Source organism: Mugil cephalus, chromosome 3, assembly GCF_022458985.1.
Source record: "Mugil cephalus isolate CIBA_MC_2020 chromosome 3, CIBA_Mcephalus_1.1, whole genome shotgun sequence".
Classification (NCBI taxonomy): Eukaryota; Metazoa; Chordata; class Actinopteri; order Mugiliformes; family Mugilidae; genus Mugil; species Mugil cephalus.
Window position 1 is genome coordinate 13,656,707 of NC_061772.1, and position 27,165 is coordinate 13,683,871.

General features: G+C 42.5%; 2 protein-coding genes across 3 annotated transcripts in view; one reads left to right on the forward strand and one right to left on the reverse strand.

Annotated features, from left to right (window-relative positions):
- Positions 1–9,216, reverse strand: part of igdcc4 (immunoglobulin superfamily, DCC subclass, member 4) — a 48,108-nt gene extending 38,892 nt beyond the window's left edge. The window contains exon 1 of one of the 2 annotated variants that reach the window (XM_047581294.1): positions 8,786–9,216. In XM_047581294.1, coding sequence (XP_047437250.1) covers positions 8,786–8,852 — 67 coding nt within the window. In that variant the 5' untranslated portion in view covers positions 8,853–9,216. The remainder of the gene's footprint in view (positions 1–8,785) is intronic. The other variant, XM_047581295.1, reaches the window with a different exon arrangement.
- Positions 9,217–19,155: 9,939 nt separating this feature from the next.
- LOC125005369 (secretory carrier-associated membrane protein 5-like) lies at positions 19,156–24,856 on the forward strand. The gene is made up of 7 exons (XM_047580687.1): positions 19,156–19,353; positions 19,792–19,854; positions 19,931–20,050; positions 21,161–21,317; positions 22,390–22,491; positions 23,280–23,397; positions 23,679–24,856. Exons 2-7 carry the CDS (start codon positions 19,848–19,850, stop codon positions 23,856–23,858), a joined length of 684 nt encoding a protein of 227 aa, XP_047436643.1. The 5' UTR covers positions 19,156–19,353; positions 19,792–19,847; the 3' UTR covers positions 23,859–24,856.
- Positions 24,857–27,165: the final 2,309 nt, after the last annotated feature.

Below are 27,165 nucleotides of genomic sequence, written 5' to 3' on the forward strand. Positions count from 1 at the left end.
TTCCTGCATGTGGGGCCTCCCAGCAGCATGGGGCCTCCACATGGTCACGTCAAGTGGCAGACCCACTTGCATGAGTCAACAAAGCTCGCAACGCAAACCAAGAGGAGAGTAGCACGGGAGATCCGACTCAGAATGAAGTTACCCAGAAGCACATTAAATTTAAGGGAGTAGGCTGGTGCCACTGGTGCATGGGATGACATCCCTGCTGGATGGTGTGGCGGCCAATCGGAGACCACAAACGTGCAGAACAGTTAACAAAAAAGTGAAAATTTAAAGCGAAGTCCATTGTGATGCTGAGCTAGTAGCTGCTTTTTAAAGTGAGCTGTATTGTAATGGTGGCACGGAAAGGATCAGGGTTGCGCATCTCACACAAACTCAGAATGATGAATAAGACTGTTATGTGACACTACCAGGTGCATGCACTAGATGAAGGGCAGACTGCAGTGGGCTACACTCACGTATAACGCTCACACTGAGGTTCTCGGTAATGACATTTTCCATCAAAGATGTGAGAGATGTGCTGTGATCTTTGAATAATACACTGCATCTGAATGAGAACTAAAGAGCGTGCACACTCAGTGTGAATGCCCAAATGGTTGTTCAAGAGATTCATAAATGTGTGCTCTCTATTATGTGGCGGCAGAATGCAGAATTAGGGATACAGGAACTAAAGTGCAACCCTACTTTGTATTCCTAAAGCTGCCTTTCTCACGGCAGCGCGTCAATATAACTCCACAGACATCCCACCTACACAGCCACCTTTAGTGAAACTCCTCCGCTCTAATGTGATCAAGCGGACAGCAGGAAGGAATGGAAGGAATGTGAGTGCAGGTTGGCTGACCAAGTGATCGCAGCCAGACCGCCGATACTTTTACAGAAACACACACCCACACGCATCATAAAAAAGCCAAACTCTTCGGACGGAATAAAAGTAAAGCATTACCAGTGTAGTAAGCGGATCAGAAGGAAACAGGGTGGTTTGACCTTGGATATCTAGGATATCGGTGGCTTAGTGTCCAGGTTTGCACATATGAATATACAGTAAATTATCTGCAGTACAGCTGAGCAGCAATTTAAATTCATCATGTGTATCAATTACACTATGTGGAAAACCTCAGTTACAGACTAAACCATCAGAGCTGCATCACTGAAGTAGCAATATTATAATATTTAATATGGAGACAGATAAAAACCCAGGATATTCAATGTCATAATAAGGTAACATAATACAAGCTTGAAATTTAAAAGAAAAATAATAATATATACATATATATATATATATATATATATGTTTTAATATATATATATTAAAACACAATTATTTTAATCCAGGATGTCTGTTCTGTTGTGATTTTTTTCTAAAGCACATTAGCTCACAAGTCTTATTTTCAGATATTTTAAGAGGCCATTCTGTTGCAACAGAGAGAGGGGGACAAAAAAAAGAATTCACAAAAATAAATTTATCACAACGCTCGGAGCAGCCCAAGAGAGCAAATCATTTGAATTCTTAGCAGAAAAAAATCAAGCTCAAGGCTTCCTCTTCTTTCATGCAAACTCTTCTGTGCTTAAGACTGCTTCCCTGGCAGCATGAATAGGCAGACAGAGGGCACCATAAAAATCAACATATTCGCTGCACAAATATACCCAGCTGAAACTCAGCCCAGGGCATCTTTAAATAATATGCATCCTAATTTAGCATGGGCTCTCTGGGGAAGGCATCAAGATGCACTCACAAATCGCAGCTGACACGCCCACGCTTACACACAAGCAAGCAAACAAGCCGGCACACCGAGTGGACCTCGGCAAACACACACACACACACACACACACACACGTGCAGATACTTCATTTACCGCTAATGTGTAATTAGCTAGTCTCGACAGAAGCTGCTGTCCAACAAGCTCTGCTTTTGTTAAAGTCTCGAGAAAGCTATGTACATATATGTATATATATGTATGTTAAGTTTACCTTAAAAATAGAACATTTGAAAATAGTGCTGTTTACGTACTGTATTGTACAACCGAATTTGAAGGCCAATACAATTATTCTACAAATGGTACCAACAGAATCAGACCACCAGACAGGAGCGGTACACTGGAAGAAGCCTTGGGCCTTAAAGGACGACCAAATTTTGAAGGGAAACTTTAAAGCCCTTTGTTAAACTGCTCTGGGATCTATGTGCCACTCTTCACACCAACTCAACAGTAATAGCAGCTGTATGTTTGCTACCTGGTATGAGTTATATGTATGAGAGACAATGTAAATGTCTGGCTGACGAAAAGAACAAAAGATAAACCGAGCCAAGAGCGCTCAATGTTGATTTAGAGCATCTGGCAAGAAGAAGACTTAGCTGTAAATGCTGCAAACTGAATATGACGTGCACGGATTCTTTGGGCATTTCTACCATGATAAGACAAACAGAATTGTCAGGTTTGTATTGTTTTCTTTCCAACAACCTATAACAAGCCAACAATTATAATATGCTCAAGTAAGCTTTTGATTTCTTGACATTACTCATGTGTTTTGACAGTTAAACCTTGAAGGCATCATAATGCAAGCAGCCTCAAAGACAAAAGCAAAATCCGGGCTAATTTGATTTGGAGCAAACGCTGCACTGCGAAGACAAATATGAGAGTCAGGTGAGGGTTTGTCTCTTCTTGGAACCTTCCAACAATCTGTTAACTGAACAGGGGAGATTTGACTTCTTGACATTGCTCTTGTGTTTTTTTGCCTAAAGCTTGAACGCAGAGTAATGCAATCAAGCTCAGAAGCAGAATACTGATTTTAAAATGTTAGTTTGGAAGAAATTTCCACAGCGTTTCATGCAATCCAGTCCTGTAATAGTATCACTGTCATGCAAAATGTCATTCAACTTTATCACAGTCATTGGGCAACTTTTGTGACACTCACGACTTCACAGTGGTGCAAACTTAAATTTGTGAATTTTGTGGTGGAACTTGGACTTTGGACCTCGACAAAGTGAGTAGTGTTGAAAAGGCAAAAAGTGTTTCCTCTTTGTGTAACTTTACATTGCCATGATATTTAGGCAGAAGAACGGACTTTGCACCACAGTACCCTGGTGCAGTATGTGAAATGAATGGTTGACTCAAAAACACGTCTCCCTCCCACCACCATGCCTAATAGTGAGCAGGGTCACTCCAGCAGCCAGACTTTTACAGTCAGACTTTCCTCAGATGTTACATGAAATGTTAACTTTGTGTAAAACAAGCTTTTGAGGCTACCTTGTGAATACAAGAGGAATAAAAGTGTGTATTTTTGCCAGGAGGAGTTGCATGCTGACTCCCAGACAGTTCCATCATTCTATCATCTGTTCAGTGGAACAAAAATCCTTCTTAGGTCTGATCAGACACAAGTAGTCTACAGTGATTTTAATCCAAAAACAAGGCAAGCTTTTAACAGGCTGGCTCACAGCATTCACAGACTATGTCAAGAACATGTGATCAAATGTTGCTCATCTGGATATGTTTTACTTTGAATACCAACTAAACTGGAAACAGAGCAATAGCACTCCCTTTGTATTTGTAAAGAGACATGTTAACTGCTTTTCATTGCAGTACTTTGTATAAGGCAATATTAAGTCAATGCAGGAATATGTGATCACGCTGTGATGAACACAATGTAATCTGAGACACATCAATTAGTGTCAGTTCTCACAGAAAGCTGAGGAGTAGAGCAGGCGAGCATGAGATGTTGCAGCTTTTCATTTTAAACTGTAGAACAGTGGTGCCTTGGACTTTATGTTTATCCTTAGTCACTTGCTTGTTACCCCTAGGAATTCGCCAAACCCAAATAACACAATAAAAAAGTGTTACAAAAAAACGCCCACATTTAGAAAAACCTCGCTAGAACACTTTTATCTTCTCAAGAGGTCGTATCTCAGACGTATTGACAAAAAGTGCAATGGAAACACTTTTTTTCACATTTCCCCATCACTGGCGTCACTGGAGATGACTCAGGCGGTCATGTGTCCAGGTCAGCTGAAGTGCACTTCTTCAAAAGTGAAGTTTCAGGATATCGCGAGAGGAGACGTTACGAGAGTTACAGCTCATTCGCTTTTCAATGGAAACATGTACAAAGCTTAAAAATTTCAAAAATATCGTTTTCATTGTGAATATGTAATGGAAATGAAGCGAAATTACACCGAAGCAACTCTCCAACTTTCTTCAATTAACCTGGAACTGGGCCGTGAAATACAATGTACTTAAATTAATTAGGAGGAAGAAAATATATGGGGCTTGATGAAACACTTCTTAATGTGACCCACTAGATACAACATGCTCGCATTTTTCTCCATTTTCACATTTCATTAATAATAAACCAAAACCCAATTGAAGGCCTGTGGTGGTAACAAAAGGCGACGGTGGACTGAATTTGCAACTCTCCGCAGCTTTATGAAGCTTTACAGTAAGTTTCAGCTTATTGATAAGCTGTCCAATCCACAGTGGTACACTTTAGGATCACTCTCACCGCTCCCAGGTTATCAGCTGCAGCAGGCAGTTAAATACCTACAACTTGCTGAGCGCCGAACACACCGAAAGACGCTGCAGCTGCCCAGGCTTGTGATAAATGATAATGTTTGTCTGTGGCAGCTAGATGGGTAAAGAGGCAACGGTTTGCAAACAAATTACAGCGAATTAATTCAATAGATGAAAATATATTGATCTAATTCTCATCTTCAGTAACTGCTTGTCCTCTGGAGGGTCGTGGGGGTTGCTTTAGCCTATCCCAGCTGTCATCGGGTGAGAAGCGGAGTACAGTCTGGACAGGTCGCCAGTCTATCACAGGGCTAACATGGAGACAGACAACCATCCACACTCACACTCACACCTACAGCCAATTTAGAATCACCAATGAACCTAACGAGCAGGTCTTTGGACGGTGGGGGGAAGCTGGAATACCTGGAGAGATGTATTTTGTCAGGATGTCAGGAGCCTAGTTCACTAGCCTACGATCACTGCATTCATTTCATCTTTGAAAGCACAACTCACCCATGTGAACCACTCAAGAATCCACCCTTGGACTCAGCAGTTAGGAAATATTTGTTTAGTAAAAAACTGTGCTTGTCAAATTTCTGGATGAATTAAAAGCCGTGCCTTTATGTGTTGTTTGCACATTATCTCCGTGTCTACTGGCGTCCTCTCCGCAGGAACACTGGCTTTCTCTCGTGGCCGTGCAGGATAAGCACTTTTGAGAATGGATGATAATGGATACAAGGGAAGAAATTAACACAAAGTACTTACTGCTTAATCAAAGCATATCACACTCTGCTGCTCCAGTGGAACTGCAGAACGCTGCTGTTGCACCAGGTATCCTCCAACTACTTAACTGTGTGCCTTTTAAGCTGAACGGAGAAGAAAAGCACCACGAACCATTTCATTACGTGCAGCAGATTTCTAATAAGTAGTAATTAATGCCTTGTTAAATAACAAATACGAGTTTCTTCAAATAAACATTCTCATTATGCCACTGTGTTTACATTTTTTTTTATCATTTTAATTCTCCAATATGGTTTAACTGTGATCCCAGAGACTCTCTGTGCATGTAGCTGTGGCCCTTACTCTCAAATTCGCCCCAACAGCACCCACCAATCCCTGTCCCACAATAACCCCCAGCCCCCACTAACTACCAGACTCAGTTCCCACAACCAGCAATTCTCAACATCCATGCATGCTCTACTTTCTAAATCTAAATGCACACAGACTGACGCATACAGATTAAGGTTACTGACCTTAATGACAATACAAGGGTAATGACACATAATATGAGCATTTGCTTGTAAAATACATGTTATAACCTCTAGAGGGTCGCAGGTAGGGATGGGCCTCTATATGATTTTATTGATGCTGATGCCATTATTGATTCTGCTTATTGATCAGATTCTTAGATTATCTTATCCCTTATCAGCTGAATTTTTGGTTTAGAAGAAAACAAATAGGAAATTGATCCATGGATCCTCACTAGCACTGCTCTGCTGAGACTAAGCAATAGCTGCAATTGTTGACCGGAAATTGTTGAACACATGGCTCTCTCGGTATTTAATGCCGTGCGTTGTTGACAAATGCTTCAGCATGTTGCTGCCGTTGCCACCCTAAAAGTTGGCAAACAACTTTTAGGTGCATTACCGCCATCGTCTGAACTGGGACGTAAAGATTCGGCACAAAAAGAATTGGTTAGGGGAATTGATGAGCATGAATGAACCGAACCAGTTCTTCTAAAGCAGGGGTCTTCAACGTTTTCAGGCCAAGGACCCCCAGACGGAGGGAGAGATTAAGAAGGGACCCCCTACCTACTATAGTAAACTGGGCCTACTGCAAATTATACATACATACACTATATATATATATATATATAGTGTATGTATATATAATTTTCACTAGTACATGCTCTGCTTCAGCTCCTGTATCGCTGAACGAGTGAAGTGTTGCCTCTATTTATCCCTTTATTAAAATATGTTGGATTTATGTTAATGGGTATTTAAATTTGTGGGGGAAAATTGAAAATATATATATAAAAATATCTAATGAAACAAAGATTTTGCAACTGTCCTGCAGTACCGATGTGGACCCCCTAGGGGTCGTGCACCCCCAGTTGAAGACCTATGTTTTAAAGAACCAGTTTTCAATGGCCATCTATAGTCACGGGGGTTGGATTCTATCCCAGCTGACACCCTGAACAGGTCGGCAGTCTATCACAGGGCTAACAATCATTCACACTCACATGCATAGACATGGCCAATCTATAATCATCAATGAACCCAACCTAACAAGCATGTCTTTGGACAGCTGGAGGAAGACGGAGTACCAGGAGAAAACCCATGCAGACACAGGGAGGACATGGGAACTCCACTCGGAAAGGCCCCAGTCGGCCTGGATTCGAACCCGGAACCTTCTTGCTGTGAGGCATCAGTGCTAACCACCATAGCACTGAGCCACACACAGGTTGCTTTTGTCGTGATGCATAAATCTTATCTTTAAATTTAATAAATTAAATATTTGATCAATTCAGAGGCTTTTAAATATACAGTCTAAATGCCCAAACTAAAAACTTTCAGTGATCCAGCTAGCAGTGGAAATAAATCAACTTCCCCCTCACTTTTCACCCACACCAATCAGAAATTTCATCATGTGGATGTGATCAGCCGCAGTGTGGCACTCACTCTCCTGTCAGGAGGATCTCAAGGGGAGTAATTCCTTATTCTGTCTCGGTAGGAGTCTGCAGGGCATGGTAATCTAACTTAAATGGTATCCTCTGACCTTCTACCCGTAGTTGCCTCCCTTTTCCAGGCCTTTAGATGCATAATTGAACAATGAATAATGGAACTTCTGTGTTAAGCTTCCAGTATCCTGCAGGGAGCTGGTGCCTACGTGGATATGCGTACATTTTCTGATATATTTATTCCATCAACTTTGACTTTACACTGACACACCAAACCCCATGCGCTGTATTGCTTTATTTCTTATCACTGTTGCCAGCAATCACTGCAGAGCATGACACGCTGGAGTTGCAACAGCACCAGAACAGCTATGTCTCCAGGCACAAGAGAAGGATAATGCCACACAGGCTGCTGATTGATACTAAGGTGATGGAAGAAATGTGCTTTTCTCCAATCGGGCAGAGGCAGAGCTCGTGTTTGAGTTTCCGGTGGAAAAGAACAGCTTTTGCAGCAACGGTGCTATAGCTGGTCTTCATGATGGGGCTTTAACAGACAAAAGCCAACCTATTACTATCATTAAGTCTTTGTGAACGTTTTACGTAAATGTGAGACACAGTTAAACATCACAGACATGCAAGTCTGTTGAAAACTGGGCACATTTCAGAAAGAGGTAATGGATTATGAGTAATGAAGGTGGATTATGTGATTGCTTCACTACATCATTGTCTGTCATTAATCTGTCTCAGTGATTTCATGCAGACCAGACCTATGACGGGATGTTCGCTAAACATTAGGGTTCTTAATGAAAAGTTTTTTGGAGAGTTTAGTATCATTTTTTTTTTAGTTTTTGGAAAGCATTCAAGAGTTTAACTTGCACTGATACTCTGCACAGGTCCTAACCAGGTGAACCCCGATACCATTCAGTCTGTCTGATACATTCAAGTTTTTCAAGATCATGCATTGGTAAATAAGTAGTTGTGATGTCATGTTTATGTCTTCAAAGGTCTATCGCTGAACTTTTGGGAGACAGTGGTTAAAACACACCAGTGCACACACTCGTCTGTTCATTAAACTCTGGGAGAAAGAGGGAAAAAGTTATTTTTTAAATTGGCCAAGCAATCGTCACATTTGGAACTGCGTTGCTTCCAGGGCGCTCTTCCCTGACTGAACACCAAAGCAGAGCCCACATGTCTTTTTCATCGTGAGCCCCCGTCCCCTGGTTTTGATCTCGAACTTCCCCCCGGTCAGTTCAAAGCCCCCTGGCCGCCCTGTGGCAACATTCAGGGCTGCTCTCCGGGGCAATGTGCTGCAACTTCGCAGCCTTCCGATGCGTCCTGAGAGGGGGACACTCGTCAAGTAGCACTGCACCCCTACACAATAAGCACCAGAGAGGCCACATAAGGTGAAGACGGAATACGGCGATATTGCACCGTGGCCGTGCAAGGTGCAAATTCACCCAGTAACTCTCTCCCGTGGTTTATCGCTGCTCACTTGTGCTCCGAGTAACTGCACTTAAGTGTAATGAAAGCGGTCCACTGCCTCACACATGCACTCCGCGGGAATAAAAGAAAAAAGAAAAAAAAAGAAGAAGAAACACGGTTAAAGCTTTACCTTGCTTGGATAGACCACAAAACAGCGAAAGAAGACAGAACAGCCAAATTGTACTCTCCACCGCCATGTACAGCCTTTGATTTCCACCAGTGGGGTAGCAGCGTGCGTCTTTACGATCAGCTATACCGTTATAGCGACATGCATATGTTGGAATCCGCTATTGTCTTCGCCGGTGCGTAAAGGAGTCTGTGTGAATGTTGCGGTCTCTTTGGTTATCACTCTGCTGGATTTCCAAACAACAAGGCTGCGTTAGTCGGGGCAGAGCCGTCGTGTCTCTCGGCGCTTCAACGCCATGTTGCGATCGAATGTTAAGTGTGTGTTGGCTGCTGGTCCACACACACACACACACACACACACACACACACACACACACACACGCATGGACGCACACGTGCGCGCACACTTTAGCGCACACGCCCGCTCACCAGACACTGGCTGACTGGTCGTAGCTGGAGTCCCGAAAAGCTGTCGGTGATTCTAACACACCCTTTCTTCCTCTTTTTTTTTTTTTTTTTTTTTTGTTCAACTCCATGCTTTCCACCAACACTTGGTGGAGGATCCATTCAAAGCAGATGCGCTACAGAAAGCGCTTGCGATACCAACATTTGTCAAAATATATTTTACCTCAGGCGCCCTCTCTGTCTGTCTGGAATGATGAATTCGTTAGGGCAATGCCTCCGTCCCTGCAAGAGCAAACCGGAGTGTGGAGAATGGTCTGGCAAAGTGGTTATTTGGAATGACTGCTAATGCGTTGCCTTGAATGAACCCAATGTTGGAAACACTGGTGATGTTTATGAGCGCTCACACATTAAGATACACGTCCTCCGTAATTAATCATGCATCATTTAATCAGTGTGTCTTAGTTTTTTTTTTTTTTGTCCCGTTTGTGCGTGAGCATGCATCTTTGTTAAAGGCTGCACGAATGATTGTGTGTATTCTAAAGAAGGTCTGTGCAAATAATAATAATAATAAGACGAAAAAAATGGAGAGCAAGGGAGGCACATGTGCTCCCTGAGCAAGAACAGGGAGAAGGAGGAGGAGAAGGAGGAGGAGGTGGGAATGGTGGGTGGGGGATCGGTGTGCAATCCCAATCAATCAACGAGCTCGCCTCCTGCTCTGAGTGCTAAGGGACCCACTGACTTTTGCATGCAAACACATAGCAGGAGCCAGCTGGAGCCCAGCCTTCCCGAAGCAGACAAAGACTCGCCTCGTGCAGCGCTCTCGGCATCCCTGATACCAGCAGCATCCCCTCATCCGCCAGCACACCAGATATGTGCAGGGGAGATACAAAAAAAAAAAAGAAAGAAAAAGAAAAAATACTTTAACCTGTTACATATTGCCACAGAAGTTTGTGTGTGAATGTAGATGAGAATGAGATTCTACTTGTTACACTGTGATGAACAAAGCAATGTTCTTCAAAATCCCTGGTGCCTTTATACAGCTTGTGATCTGTACTTGTTATATGCTTGGTGGGATGAAAAACAAACCCGTCACAGATTATTTGAGGTCGTCTCTTACTACTCTGCCTGGCCCCAAAAAAAGGTCACACGCTCTAATATTTTGTTGAACTGCCTTTAGCTTTGATTACAGCAGCATTTGCTGTGGCATTGTTTTGTTAAGCTTCTGCAATGTCACAAGATTTATTTCCATCCAGTGTTACATTCTTTTTCTTTCTTTCTTTTTTTTTTCTCCACTGGACCAGTGGCCAGTTCACGTGTGAAAATGATGTCTTATTATCCCTGAGCCACTCTTTCACAATTTGCGCCCCATGAATCCTGGTAGTGTCATCTTGGACTATGCCTGTGCCATCAGGGAATAAAAAAATCAATTGATGTAATAACCTGGTCATTCAGTCTATTCAGGTAGTCAGCTGACCTCATTCTTTGGGTGTAATGTTGTTGAACGTGGACCTGAGCAACTGCAGCAACCCCAGATCATAGCACTGCCCCCACAGGCTGGTACAGCAGACACTAGGCGTGATAGGTGCATCACCTCATCAGACCACATGACCTCCTTCCATTGTTCCAGAGTCCAATCTTTATGCTCCCTAGCAAACTGAAACCTTTTTCCCGGTTAGCCTCACCGTTTAGTGATTTTACTGCACTACACTATTCAGTCCCAATCCATTAAGTTCCCTTCACATTGTGCATGTGGAAATGCCCTTACTTTCACCTAGTTCCACTGTTGTTGTCTCCAATTTGATTTCACCAAACGTTTAAGTGATGGCTTATCCGACCAGATTTCCTCAGATGTTTTCTCTGCTTGGGACACACCAGTGATTTGACCCTTCTCAAACAGACTAACATCTTTTCCACGGGATGCGTCTTTCAACATGGTTGAACAAGAAATGAACAACCATTACATCAGTCGGGGTTAAATCATTTGTTGCCAGCTGAAACATAATCGCCCATACAGTAATTATCCAATAGGAGACTCGTATCTACTTGCAAAGTTAAATACAAGCGGTGATTGTTTTTTTTGGGGGGGGTGGGGGAGTGTGTTATATGTGCACTTCAACACATGCAAGGTAAAAAATTCTTTATATCCTTCCAACACAGAGGAGAAAGACTAGCCATCATAAAAGGTCATAATGAAGGAGTTCCCTTTGGTAATAATATCCTGTCCAGCCAGATTTCTCCTTTCGGTGTATTCATTTAATACTGATGCGAGATTGATTTGAGCTGATGAAATGAAATGGGATGGATGCATTTCCCGGGTGTCTGATTAAAGCAAATGTCCGGGCCATCGGATTATGTGATTGCACTGGAAAACTAATAGTGCTGCTGTGTCCTCTGTGATTGTGGTCAAGCCGTAATTTCCCCCGGTTCTCCGCAGCTGCCGTAAAATAATGGACGCAAGATATCGGCGGCTCACAAATTCAGTTTTGCCCGTGTGCCTCCATCCGTCACACTGTGTATGTGTGCTGTATGTGCTCTCTGGGAGTCTCTTAACATGTAAACTCGGCGCATCTGAATGTAGGAAGGCATCATTAATGCTCTAGCAGTGCTAACAATTCTTAAAAAACAGAAACGAAACAACTGGCGGGTGGCCAGTCAGAACCACAAAACATGATTAGATCTGCAGGCTACTGTATGTTCTTAGTTATGTGTAGTTGGATTCCCCTCAAACCACAAACCAGGGGAACATGGTGCAGCAACACCTGAAGGTCTGGTTGAGGTGGACTACTTCTGTGATTGAATATTGTTCTCTCATTACTGCATTTCATCTGTTTAGGACCAGATGAAAAAAAAAGTGCTTCATGAATTATTACAAAACATCCAACAGGGACAATTTTCCTTTCACTGTGAAAGAAAGCCAGGACAGCCAAGACTCAGCCAATTGCTGGGAAAATTATTTACACTTCTGATGCGCTGCCCACTGTGACCAATTAGGATAGTAAACTTGCCTGGCTTGAGTCAAACAGAGAGAGGGTTTAGAAGCTTCTCTTGGCATTTAGAGGTAAGTTAGATTTGCTGTTTTTCTTTGAAAACAAATTAGATTCTCCTGCTCCAGACAATACTGTAATTGGTTTGTGAGGAGCAGAGCGACCACGCCGCTTTCCAGAAAGTGTCCATCGTCGTAACTGTTGCGGGGAGAAACCCCTTTTTCTTGGAATAACTGCACTAGATGAGATTAAACACGATTATACGGCCGTTTCCAGCGCGCGTACTCTGCATCGATAACATTCACGGAACTGCAATCTCCTTTTTATCCAGTTATTCACATGCACGCCGAGATTGATTTCAATGTCAGCATTACTGTAATAGCCGACATTAAAATTCAGTCGGTGGAGAAACAAACATATTCTGAAAGCTTTAAATAAACAACTGATGAAAAATGAATGAAGCAAGCGACATAAATAAACAGTAAAAAAGAAACAACTGCTAATTAAAAACTCATTTTGATATCTCACACTAAGATACATGTTGGCTTTAAATAATGCCCATGAGCCCCGAGTATATAATTCATATAGCATTTATTCTACCAATCAAACAGAACTAAAGAATACGGAATTAGGATTTGAGATGTGGAACAGAAGCAAACTAAAATGAATAGCTGAAATTTCTGTGAGCCACGGGCTGATTTATGTGGGCTGACTAATGAGGTTAACCTACTTATCATTCATTACCGCTATTCATGACAAACAAATAGTGCTCACTGATACGCTGCATGATTGTTTGGATATTACAGGCAAGTATCCTGTTTGTAGTGAACAAGGGATGAGTGCATTTTTCTTTAAGAATTTGCTGCCTTCTAGGGAAACATACATGGATGACTTCATTATGACGTTCATTAGCCGCTCCGTGGTGCGGATCACAGACTGTTCATATTCCAGTGTGATACGTGTCCCATTGCAAGGTGGTATTTTATGTGTTAAATAGGCCCTCAGCTTCTATTTGTTTAAGACTGTGTGTTGGTCTGACCAAAAGTTGGAACACGGTGTTTCAGTGATTTCAACCTCAGTCCTGTCGTCCCTGCAGGGGTCACAGGAGAAATATGTCACTGATTTCTCTGCTTCTATTATCTATTATATGGCCTATGAACTAGTAGTCATGTTAAATCAGAAAGTTTTCTGTTGCATTATTTGACTGTATTAGTTTTATGGGGGGAACAGGTAATGCACAACGGTATAGAAATGACAGGACGGAGTGGAAATTAATAACAATAATAATATAAAAACACTACCAGCTTGCTTCTTCCCCACGGTGTCCTGTTCTCCAGGACACAAAGGATGGGAGTCTTGATTCTTGGAGGTTTGCGGAGTACAGTAGCCACTGAGGTGGCTGTCTTTCATCTCCTTCAAGGTCAGAGACATGCAACTCCGCCTGACAGCTGAACGTCTCCTGAATAGGTAAGGACGTAACAGGGACTGACCGACAGACAGATGGAACAGTGCCCCCATCTGGAGGCGCCGGGGAGTGACCTCATCAGGCCCAGACACATTAATGTATCATTCATGCCAGCAGCACAGAGGGAGTGAACCTGCTCGGACGGTTGCAACAGACAGAAGTCTGAAAGATCTGGCGGAATAACCGCACGCCACCGTAACTTTCACTCGGCTGTTTCCATCGATTCGTTTTCATTCACGCACTTTCAGAATGAACTAAACGCGTTCTGATGCTACGGAAATAAGAACGGCATACATTATATGTCTTTCAGGTTTAATCAAACACTGTGAAATGTTTAGTGAACAAACACTGTAAGCTACGGTCCATGGTTCATGTTTGGACATGTAAATGAGGGTTGGTGTATGATCTGCCTTTCCACAATGTTATTCCACCTCCTTCCGCTGGAGGGGTGCCCTCCACATGCTTGGTCTGCAGGAAAGCGTCTCCATAGAAACTAAGACAATGGTGGCACATGGGCTTAGAGGGTGACTGGGCAAATGGCTTTTCTTCTGGAGGACAATGACTCTAGGGCGCACAGGCACTGGGCCGCTATTGAGAGCATCAAGCGGGGATGTTGAGTGTCAAACAACAGACACGTATTTTTACCTCATTTAAAGTGCATTTACGCGCGCAGTGAGGGATGATAAGTAAATGGATTCGTGTTCAAAAAGTGTGTGTGTGGGAGAGAAAGAGGTGCATCACATAAAACTTTATCTGACACATAATTTTTTTCTTTTAAAACAATGACACTCATTGACATTGTGTTCACTAATGCGACTTTAATATGCATCTTTCATGAATGGATTGTTAATCCTTTTTTTTTGTTTTTGCCAAGAAAGTAGGCAGAGAAAGTTTTTTTACAGATCCAAAGTACATTCTAAAACAAATAACACATTGTGCTTCTGTGTGCCCCTGGAGTTCAGATGCTGATGTTCTTGCATTTCTCCTCTTCCCCTCTGTCCCTACGCCTACCCCCATACCACCCTGCTCATGCTCTCGCTGTCTTCATCGGTGCTCAATATCCTGCTTTCTGTCGACACCCCATCCAGCTTCATGACAAAGCACGCTTCAAAGAGGACCCAGAAAAGAGACTCATTGTGTCGCGTAAATGCCGTGTTGGCAAAGCTTGCGAGGGAAAGTTTGACATTCTCATTTTAATCTACGCAAGAGTGAAGCACTGCTGGTGAGCTGGAGAGGGAGGAAGCAGGAGCATTATTACCTGAAAGAAGCTGCCCTTGTCCTAATTAGCTCAAAAAGTGGATCTTGAATCCGTATCTCCGTTGAACACGGCGAGCCGCTGAAGAAAGGAGCTCGTCTCAATGGTTCTGTCTGTGTAGGCCTTGCTTGGTTTAATGATGGGAGAGACGGAATGAGAGACGGCATGAGAACGACGGACAAAGCAACAAGAAGGAGAGACCACTTACTGCCTACCATTCTGGCAGTTTCTGTGCGAGGCCCGTAGCATGATGGCCTCAGCACAACCCGACACAAGTGTGTCTAGACTAAAATACTTCAGATGAATATTGATGGAGAGGAGGGGGCAGTGACGGCGTGAGATAAGTGGAGTGTGAGGGGACAGCTTTCAATCCCTAGTGGCCTTGATTTGACGAGTGATGACAGTAGATGAAAAGGTAATTTTAATGATCTGCTGATAAATAGGTAATATTTTTAAACTTATAATGACTACACCGAGATAAGGCTCCCTCTACTGAATGTGACCCTTAACACGAACTGGTTCCCACTCAGACAGGTGCTGGATTCCAGACATACTTTAAATGAATACGTCTAATATATGAACTTTTCTTGATTCTCACATATACATTTTATTCAGCTATCATTTGAAAAGGGGTTTTGTTGATAACACTTTGGTGAGATTAAATTGGAGTAAAGTGATCTCTAGTTTCATTTCTTACCATTTTTTTTTTTTTTTAGTAAATTGAAAAAACACAACCCGATATTGCCAAACTCTCAGTCATATATTTGTTCTTTTCTTGATAGTGTTAGAGTTAAATCAATCCCTTTATGGGTGGTAAGATTTTAGTTTTGGAAGTCACCGCATACCGAGAGCTTCTGGAAAACTGTAACAATAAACGTGTCTTCATCAGAGCTGCTTTGACTGATAAATTATAGCAGTTTTTCTAGTCAAGTCAATCTGTTTGTAGAAGCTAAGTTAACTGCAGAGCAAATTAACAGTACAGCGGAAGGTGGCTAAGAGCCAATTACAATCTGAATTAGAATTGATTTTATGGTTCTGTTCAGATAACCCCGTCTGAATGAGCTCCTGTGTCTTAGTGGTTCAGAGGTTTTAAAAATAACAAAAGTATGTGATGGCTTCTTATGAGCTCAGTGAATCATTGGCTCCAGGTTTATATTGTTCAAGATTAAAGATTACATATACTCAAAATGGAAACAAATCCTATGTATTAGCAACAGCTTTTTTCAAAGATAACAATATTAGAAGATATTACCAATAAACTAGCTCGTTTTTAAATATAACACAGATTCTGTTTTTTATTAGTGTGGAGTAAGGACCTTATCTGCAGTGACACGTACCATCAAAAAGCAAACAAAGACAAAATGGCCTTAAATTGTCTGACGGGGGTCAACTTCATGAACAGATAAGGCAGTTTCACAGGTTCTGCAATTAATGCTTTTTAATGCAGATTTGAAACAAAGCCAGAGTACGTTTACTTCTTCCAAGACAATGAAGCATTTTCCTTCCCTGAGATACTCAGTCTACTGCAGTTGTTTGAGCTGCAGCTTTTAAAGAGTAAAGCAACACTCCATTAGTCTATTAGGGAACTACATGATGTCATGAAATGACTTTGCAGTAGCTGAGGTAGTTGGCTGTTGTGGTTTGGTCCTGTATGATTTCAGTGCTTTGAGTGCGCTGCTTTTTAAGGCGCTAATGTTACCAGTCTGGGTGGTTAAAGAGCCAAACAAAATATCAACGTCATATTTTGGATGGTTTTGTTCTGAAACCGGCCAGGTGTACCTGGAAACACTGCTCAGGGTGCATTATGTCATTTCATGAAGGTGAACATTGTGTTGGACAGAGAACATCAAAACAAATTCAGAGTAGTGTTTGTTTCTCTCCACATGTTGTAAATGGTGCCCAGGTTTGGTCATTTGTCTCCTGTATGTTTACCTGGTCCATCTACACATCTATCCGCCTCTCCTTATCTCTTTAGAACATATGCTACTTATTTTTAGTCTGCTTCCAGATTGTGTTTGTACTGTGGCTGCCGTATTCTAGCATTTTTTTGAGAAGCTGATTGCGACCTTCTCATCTGCCTGATTTGTGCTCGCCTGCCTGCTGATGGTTTGTCTGTTATCAAACTGTGCCTGAAGCTGCACGAATTTACATTTACCTGCCAGAGTCTTGCATTTGAGTCTCTATTACTTGCTACAGATACATGTACAGTATGTCAGCGATATCCACCAATCAGTCAGAACATTAGAACCACTGACAGGAGAAGTAAACAACATTGACCATGTTGTGACATACCTTCGGGCGTGTAATTTATGTGGATGCTACATAGACATGTACCACACACCTAGACTTGACCAGGCTTCTCCACACCACAGCAGTGACACAGCAGGATGCAGCCTGACACAGACACACACGCAAAGACAAACAACTCAAGGTGTCGACCTGACTCATGATTCACAAGATTCCAAACTTACCAAATATCTGTGGGATGAACTGGAACAAGTCTGATCCACAGAGGCCCCTCCCATCAACCCATAGGAGCCAAAGCCCCCACTAACAACATCCTGTTACCAAACATCACAGGACACCCTCAGAAGGTCCATGTCCATTCTCTGATGAGTCACAACTGTTTTGGAGGCACAAGGGAGACCTACACAATGTTAGGAAGGTGGTCATAATGTTGTGCCTGATCGATGTAGATGTACTCAATAAATGAGTCAAAAACAACTTAGTGTGTAGTACAGTAATGGCTGTATTGGTTGATATTGCCATAATACAATGACATTCTTATCATCAATCAGTGGTTTTCAACTATTCCAACAAGTGTCTAGATGGGGTCTAAAAGAAGTATTATTAAAACTATTAAAAGAAGTATTCTCCCACAGGAAGTCAAATCATACAAAATTGCACTACAAGGTACAAGATTAAGTACAAGACAAACCATTTCTTCTTTCTTCTTCCATTCATCTCCTCATCAACCCCCTAGGGTTTGTCTATTGATGCTTTGGAGGGGCCTGATCCTTAGGTTGGCAACCAAGAATAGGAGTAGAGATTAAACATTTACTGAATGCCGAATACTTTTATCCTACCGCTTTAATTATATGCTGATGGCTTCGAGTTTGGCAATGATAAGGCCCTCAACACTGAGTTGGAGCACTGGCAGGCCTCGGTTTCCGATGGTGGGGGCACCCACCCGTCCTGAAGGTGGTCATTCTCTGCCTCAGCCTTGTCCTTGGCTTGTACCTTGGCCTGCCAGCTCGATGATGCTTCGGCGACATTAGTTTCACAAGTTGGTCTTGCACCATTTCTCACTACTCGAGGGAGGCCGCGTAAAAGGCTGTCGCCTTCTCCCCCATCTACACACTTGTGTCAGCCGCTTCAAATCATCTCTGAAGAAGTGGGGCCTATTGGAGAGTGCAGCATGCGAACTGAAACTACAGAGCATATAATCACCGGCTGCCCCCTTTACAGCGGCCAGACGCTGGCCTCTTCAACTTAGGACCAGAGACGAGGGCGTGGCTGCTCGACACTGAGTTGGCCACCTGACGATACACAAAAGAAGTATCACATGCTGTAAAGGATGGGAGTATGTCTGTAATAATACTATAATACTGTTTTCATTGCAAATCACACTGTATTAGATCTGCATAAAAGTGTGAGTGGGCTATTTGTTGACTCTATTAGCCTACTAACTGATAAATAAATAAAAAATCCTTCTAAAATGTGAAAGTGAAGTTGACAGCACTGTGCAGTAACTGTGTTACAGTCTTCCCTCAGAGCCACTAACTGTAGTGAAACAGCAGCCCCAGCTGGAGAGTTGTAGTCAGCTTGAGGTCAGCAGCAAACTCCAGCCTCACACTGAGGTTTATCACAGACAGTGATCTGACTGATGGCACTACACCTAGTGTAGTGTGGTACACCTGAATTAGCAGAATAAAAAAATAATTCCCCCCTGATCTAATCTGTCGCTGCAGGATTTCATTTTTCTTTTTCTTTTCTTTTCTTTTTTTTTCGGTACTGATGCATTTCTGAACACGGCTACACAACAACGGTGTGATCAGATATGTCAGGTTTACCCTAAATGCGTCTGCGACGTGTTTGTCACATTAAGGAAATTGTCAACACTGTGTCTGTCTGCAGTTCACCGCCACACTTCCCCTCCATGTTCAGCACCATGGACAGAGAGCTAGGCAGCGATTGGGTCAACAATGCAACGTCAAGGATTAGAGTAATCCGCCTATTGGTCTGAATCAAAGTGACAGCGGATTTAAGCACGGCGATTGGTCGAGGGTGAGGCGAGCCAGGATTAATCGCTGCGGTCACATTGAGCAGAAGAAAAGTGTTTTAATAGAGGAACAGATTTCTTGCGGAGACCGTCCGATTGTAAGTGACGATCAAGTTCAGCGCGCAGGTGAAGCTCCGTTGGAGAGCGTCTTAAAGAGGGGAGCGGCTGCTCTCTGGAGGAGGTAAGGAGATTAAGTTTCCCGTGGAATCCGTAATTCCTGGCTACAATGGCCAGCGCCAACACACCCAACTGCCTTCTTCGCACATGTGCATCGAATGTGCGCTGGCGCATTTTGGTGAAGCGAGGTTTGGTAAAAGTCAAGTTTTCACCGACCAGTGTGCCCGCAGCGCCTTGGTGTTTTATTACCGGCTTTCTGAAACCGGATGGATCGATAGTTTGAAATCTTACGAGCACCGCTGAGACTTGACAGGAGGGCTCACTCGTTAAATCCCCCGGCTGCCAAACGCCCAGAGCTTATACCGCCCTCTGTTAGACGCGTTCTCTGTTGGCAATGTTTTTAGTAAGATCCACTCCCACACCAATTAACATATAAACACGACTGCAAATCATCACAACTGCAACATAGAGACCTAAGTTGTTGTTTTTTTTTCCCCCGCAGGCTGAAAAGACTGAAGAAGGAGTCAATCGAACAAGCAAACTCTACATTGTATCCACATGGCTGGTCAGTGGTTAAATGTCCATATTCATAACGATAATAGTAAAATCATGTCTAACAGATATTTAACGATTCCTTGCAGAGCCCAACTTCCCCCCGCTGCCTGGATTCATTCCTCTAAAGCCATGTTTCTATCAAGACTTTGAGGAGATTCCTGAGCAGCACCGCAGCATGTGCAAGAAAATGTACCACCTGTGGATATGTGAGTGACCGAAAGAGATGTTGTATAGAATCAACTCAAATATGAAACTGTTTAATAGCTGGAAGGGGCGCCTGACCTTGCAACAGAAAGAGCAAAAAGGGAAAAATAAATAAATGGTAATTTTGCAGGTCCCATAAAGTGTCTTATCATCTGTGGTCCGGTCATGATAAGAACTACGTAACAGCAGGCTAGAGATTTACAAGAGTCCTTTTGATCCCCCCCAAAAGATTTTTATATGCTGCTGCTGCTGTAATGTCCTGACTGGTTTATTTGCTAATGAGTCATAGCACTGGCCAGATGGTCTTGGTTTTGAGCAGAGCAGTTAACACTAAAATTGTGTTAAACAATCTTTGCCAGAAGCAGTTTCATCAGAGTTTATTACACCATAAACACGCAGCACAATGAATGGTGTTTGTGATATTGCTGCGCTCTGGAAGCTCCCCGTCGGTGTGTGAATCCGTGCGAGGGGAGCAGAGGGCTGGAGAAAGGCAAAAGCTGACACAGCACTGACACAGGTGTCATGACACTAACGGGGCTGTCAGGAATAAGGCAATAATCTAAAAAAAAAAAAAAATAGTAAAACAATAACACCGAGACGAAGATGTAGCTGGGGTGAAGTTGCAAGTGAAAATTTAAAGTATATCTGCTGTAAGCCACGGCCACACATGATTTCCACGTGGATCAACTATGTATGTCTCACTATAAACGCTTTTCTTTCTGCAGGTGTCTTCTTTTAAATAAACATAAGCAGGTATGGAGAGTCCCAGTCTGTTTGGCGTGTTACTGTTTGTTTTTCTTCTGCGGTGACATGCTCTTTAACCGTTCTTGATTTGCAATTTGATCCACTGCTCAAGTACGGCATGTGTGTTGCTTTTTTTTTTTAATCCTTTGGTTTGTCCACTTTGTCTCATTATATTAGCGAAGAAAGTTCGAAGCCAACAGCCTTTTCTTTCTGCTCTGCATGTCAAGTTTATATGAAAAGATACCCACAAATACCTCCTCTCTTCATATCCGTTTTTTTCCATACTGTTCTTCTACTGCATGTGCACATGTTTGTGTAAATAGTTATTTGCACCAATACCTAAAACACCTCTGTTGTGCTCCTTGCAGTGAACAGTGCCACGCTTGCAGTGAATTTCCTCGGCTGCTTCGCTTGGATGTTTGGTGGAGGTGGAGTGACCAACTTCGGGCTGTCCATGATCTGGCTCCTCATGTTCACGCCCTGCTCTTACGTGTGTTGGTTCAGGCCCATCTACAAGGCCTTCAAGTAAGCTGAACATAAACCGACACGTCTGGTATCGTTTCAGCATGTGGTAACTTGTGATTAAGCGTCTGCAGTTGTCGCGGAAGTTGTACTTTAAAAGCCATCCAGGAATAACGTGTTCTAATAGCTCACACTGTTATAAGATCAGCATTTTTTTTTATGCAATACAAGACATTGCCATGCAATACAAAAATTATTGGTCGCTTGGGTGTCCAATACAAGACAATGATATCGGTTCTTGTCTCTAATGTGCCCAAAAAAAAAAAGTATTTCTGCTGCGTAGTTTGAAAATGAGAGACTGTGTGTGTCTACGTCTTCACCTCTTCTGTAGAATGGATGTTTGACTTTCCCTGTGACATATTGGTGTCCTTTCCACATATGTACCACACCTCTCACGTATCACTCTGAGTATAAGTGGTTATGGATAATAAATGCATGAAGTTCTGCATACTGCCCTATAATGGACTAGCGAACCTGTTCAGTTTGCATCCTGTCTCTAGCCTAATTCTAGCCGAGGTGTCTGATCAATTATCAGTGTTTTATATCGCTTGCAGGAGACCACAGGAGTAGTTATATTAATGAACGCCTCACACGTGCCAACTAGAGAGCATACTCATCAATGGCTGTGGTCCGTTGCTGATTTGGCTTAAAGCTCATTTGTCCTCCACGCTCTGACAGTGTTGAGTGACATTAAGGATAAATGTGTCAACCCTTCCCTCCGGAGACAGGATCCCATCCAGACCAGCCCCTCCATCCTTTCGCTTTAGGGCGGCGTAATTTTCAAATCCCCCGTCGACACGGGGATCTTCTTTCAGGAGGGGAGACACTGTAGCAGCCAAAGCGAATGTATTTAAATGGCTCCTGTACGTTCTAGATCTAGGTTTGTGCTGCGTGACTTGTTTGAAGAGTCACGGGAAGCCAGTGTGTTGTCTGGAACTGTAAATGTAGACGCACGTAACGCCTACACGAGGATAAAAGGAGGAGGATAAAGTCTACATAGAGACGAGTAGGAGAAGCCCACAGCTGTAGAAGGATAAACCAATATGTCTGTTTGATTTTCGTTTTCTTTTCTCAGGAGTGACAGCTCCTTCAACTTCATGCTGTTCTTCTTTGTGTTCATGGCCCAAGTTGGCATCAGCATCATCCAAAGCATCGGCATCCCGGGATGGGGAGTATGGTAAGAGTCAGACATTTGGTAAATATTTGTCAGTCCTTCACTCAAAGGATATTTTATGTTGATTTCTTAGTTTATATCATACAATGAAAGCAATGTAATCCAGCACTAGTAGGCAGTTATCATTGGCATAATTAAGCAAATTCTCAACTAAGTATAACTAAACAAATGCAGATAACAGGACAACTCAGTCCCTGCAAGCATCCTTAAAGTGCAGAGACATGTAGACATTTCTACCATCAGATATTCAGATTCATTCATTACTGGCCAATTAAAGTCGACAATGTAAATCCTACGTTACTTTAATACGACCACAAAATCTCCTTTGTGGTCTTTCATTCTGGGCCCAGTAATATCTGGCCGGAGCTCAGCGTGTATTTTAAAGCCCTTGTTCTCAGCTTTCATTAACACGACAGTGATGGACCGTCAGATATTGCCCTCCTATAACTTTTACGATAGTCCTGTTATTAGATTTTGAGAGGCCATTAAAGTGATCCTCAAAATGCCACCTGACTCAGGCTGATGATCAGAAATTAATATTATGACAGCCTCCATAAAGTTTATAAATGTCACCATGTGCAGTTGGGTTTTCCCATGTATGAGCTATAAAACTCTGAAACTTTATATCACACCATTTAAAGTCTGCACTATTATTGGCATTTAACATCCAGATGCTCAATAGCAGCACGCCTTGGAGGACAATTCACTAACTGATAATGACGCTGCGTTCGGATTCGAATAGAATTATTTTTTAATCATAATCCATTAATGGTGATTATTGTCTTTTTCAGTGGTTGGCTGGCTACCATCTCCTTCTTCAGCTATAACATTTTCATTGCACTGATCATGCTGATCCCTACTATCATGTTCACTGCTGTGGCCTCACTGTCTTTCATCGCACTCACCAGGGTAAGAATTTAACAGATGCATTCGTACATCAGAGTACAAGCCATTATGCTTTTCTTGGCCGATCATTTTATTAAACTGTTTGAACCCATTTCCTGTTACATTTCAGAGCTTCGGAGCTGTCGTTAGTCAAAGATTTGGGATTGTTTCATTTTTGCTGACATCAAGAAAAGACCATTTTTAGGTTCACATTATGCAAACAGCCCTACGAGCTTAATGATTAGCATCTCACAATCAATGTGATAATAATCATGTACAATTTTGTAATCCCACCTTGCCTGCAGATCCACAATTTCTACCGTGGCACGGGGGCCAGCATGTCCAAAGCTCAGGAAGAATGGACCACAGGAGCTTGGAAGAACCCTCACGTCCAGGCAGCAGCCCAGCAGGCCGCCATGGGGGCAGCCGCTGGAGCCATGCAGAATGAGTACTCCAGCCCGCAGTACAGCGACAACCAAATGTAGCACCTTTAAGACAAGAAGAGTAAAAAAAAAAAAAGGAAAGAAAGAAAGAATGTGACAGCAATGCCAAGGTTTGTTTAACACAGGTAAGAAGACCTCAAAGACCTCACCATCTGATATGATGGAGCAAACTTATGGCTCCTAACGGGAAGCTGTATTTTTGTCTCCTTGCATTGAAGGGCAGAAGTTATTTGTAGGGCATAATGTCAGTTCATACACTGTTGTTGTTTTGTTTTTTTCTGTTGGGAGTGAAAATAGGTCTGAATAAGTATTACTGTAGTGACTCCATTATGAGAGCTATGTAACGGGTTTACGAAAAGAGAGCAAAAAAAGTCTTCTTTTCTTCATATAAGCTAATTTTTATTGTACTCGCAATTTAATAATTTAGTAATATTATTATTCATGTTACCAGTGTTAGGATTACACTCATGATCCTAGTTTATAGGACGTTATTTTTTTGTGTGTTTTGAGCTAAAAGGAGAACCAAAGATCAACTGTAATTTTGTAACTTTGTTTTAAATGATGCTACTTTACATGACCTCTTTCTATGCACATTATCAATGATTGCACTGTTAATGAAAGAATGTCACAAGTAAGTCTTTCTGCATTACTATAGGAAACAGTACTATTGAAAGTGTTCTGGCAGATTTAATCAGTAATGGAAATGTACTTGAACTTGTTCTCTGATGTACTTGATGCTTCCTGTTGACAGTCTACCTGACACTGATACCAAATAAATCAGCTTTAATGGCTCAATTCAATTCAGAAAACAGAAAAACAAGTGGGATACACGGCTGGTTTCTGTAGTCAGTTGCAGTCTGTTTTAGAAACGTCAATGTTTTGCACTGGATGTCTGTTTAGAGCGTGTGTTTTTTTTGTAAAAATGAAAATATTAGCATTTATTTACAAGAAAACCTGCCTCTTGTTGTTCGACTGTTTGTCCACAGGGAGGCGCTGACGGTTCTGGTATGAAATAAAAAAGCTCCAACATGTTCACATTACCTTCATTCATCCTTCACAGGTCAAAGTCTGCATTTATTGATTTATTCTGCCATGTGCATTCTGTTTGAGCTGCAACACAGTAACACATACACACGATTATTCAGAGTCAGGGCTCAGCATCACATGTGGATCTGTTGGATGATAAAAAAAAAGAAAAGAATCACTTCCAAAGGACAGCTGTCGGAGAGTCACGGCTGGTTCACGGCTGGTTCCCTTCTGCTGCAGCTGCTGAAGAAAAACTGAAACAACAACAACAGAAATATATGTATTCTGGCTCCACAGTCAGACCTTGTTGATAAAATTAGACCCTCTACATGTTTAGTAGAAGGTGTCATTATGGACAAATTCACGCATCATTTCATTTAGTTTGCTTTCTCATGATTTACACACAGACTGTTTTACCCTGACTGAGATGAAGGACCTAAAACCTTGTTTAAATAAGACCGCAAACAGCTTGTCATATTATTACTCTGCTCAAGGAGGTTGCCCTGCACAGAGCCTATTTATTTCTCGTATAAGTGTTTTGTTATATTTGCTCCATTTAATCAAGACATTGTACTCAATCATTAAAATGTGATTTTAAATTGTTTCCAATACATTACACACGGGAAACGCTACCACGGCAGCCACATTTTAACAGTTAAAAGGGAGACGCCACCTTTCTTTGCCTTTAGGTGGCAGTATGGTCCCTCTAAGGTGCTCCACCTTTGACGCTCACTGTCCACCAGAGGCGCTATAGACAAGGTTTTTTTTTGCTTTTCTTTCCAGTAATGTATTTATTAAGTCTGTACAAGGGCACAAGGAATCTGAGATAGTTAAAGTGATTGATGCTACTTGCCTACACTAAAATTTGTATTTTTTTTTTCCCTGAGCTTACATGCAGCAATTTCTCCTTTGACATCCTCCGAACAGGTGACCATCAAAGATTAGATTCAAAATGCACTTCAAATGGATTTATCTGTTCTTGTCCCTAAGCTCTGCCTCTCTCTGGGCTTCAGGAGAGATAGAATTACTCTGTGGAGTGGGGGATGAAATTATACAGCGATACAGATGCCCAGAGGACCCACCAGCAGCCACCAACAAACACCGTAATTGCCATACACATGGAAATCCCTTGTGACAAGTAGTGGCAGCGAAGACTTGCAGCTTCAAGTAAACAGGACAGGAAGTTACCTACGGAACGTGGTCACTGATTCATGACAAATCAAGTGTTGTGGCAAACTCTGCTCCATCACATGTCACCTGGCCTTATTGCTAAGACAAGTTCATACTTTCATCCGGGTTGTTATTCCCATAGTAGCCAAACTGCACAAGTTCTTGTGTAGCTCCCGTGCCTCAGTGGCTTGTTTGTCACACTCTGCGTAGGTACAGAGAAAGGATGAAGCATCTGGTCTCACCTCACTCTGTCTCCTGTTCCACTGGCTTATGTTTCCACCTTCTGTAGATAATCAAGAGAGGCTTTCTTTCATTAGTGTATCTAAACCTCATGCTTTCATCAAACATATGGCAGCACATGGATCATTTACATCCAGCAGAAACAAGCTGTCAAAAGGCAAACAGATCCAGCAAATAAAAAGCAAGAATGCCTATCATTTCAGGTTGAATGCTTCCGTCAACCTGACGACACAGTTCGTTGCTGGCTGTCTGTTGTGCGGTGTTGGGCCCGTCGACGCAAAAGCGATTAAGCTGCATCTGGACAATGAAGAAAACCAGAAAAGTTGTTGGTCAGATTAAATTAAAGTTGCTTTAAGTGACGAAACTGTTGCGGATTGCAAATTCATTCAAGCGTTTCAGCAATGCCATGTGAAGAAAGATGCGGGCGATGTAGAAACTTTAAAAACCTGGATCACGTAGCTAACGTGACATTTCAGTGCTTCCCGTCAAGCAGCTCTTTATCGCAATCAGTCATACCAACGACGCAGAACAGAGCGGCTGTAGGAAGGAATGCGGCGAGGTGCACGTAAAGGGCACGGTGTGACCTGAAGTGGACAGAGCACAGTGAGCCTTTGTGTTTAATTTCTCAGGAGAGATGGAGATAGAGAGTCCTTTCATGATGTTAAACACACACACACAGCTGGACAAATGTGTACAGACATGGAGTCATGCAAAAACACAGGCGTGCATTTAAGCTTGTGTATCGCACGCAAATGCACATGTGGAGCCCAACGCCCAACATTTTCTCTGTAACTGTTCTCTGGGGGGTCATTGACCCACCGAGACACGCTATGGGTGAAGCGTAAGAGGGTAGAGACGAGAAAGAAAGAAAAAAACCCAGGTACAAACATTTTCACCAAAACGAGGGCCGGTC

What these genes read in the sequence shown, in the direction of transcription:
- LOC125005369 (XM_047580687.1), top strand. An exon ending in AATGTACCACCTGTGGATAT is followed by an intron (nt 20,051 to 21,160) that starts GTGAGTGACCGA and finishes TGCTCCTTGCAG; the next exon opens with TGAACAGTGCCACGCTTGCA. An exon ending in CCCATCTACAAGGCCTTCAA is followed by an intron (nt 21,318 to 22,389) that starts GTAAGCTGAACA and finishes TTCTTTTCTCAG; the next exon opens with GAGTGACAGCTCCTTCAACT.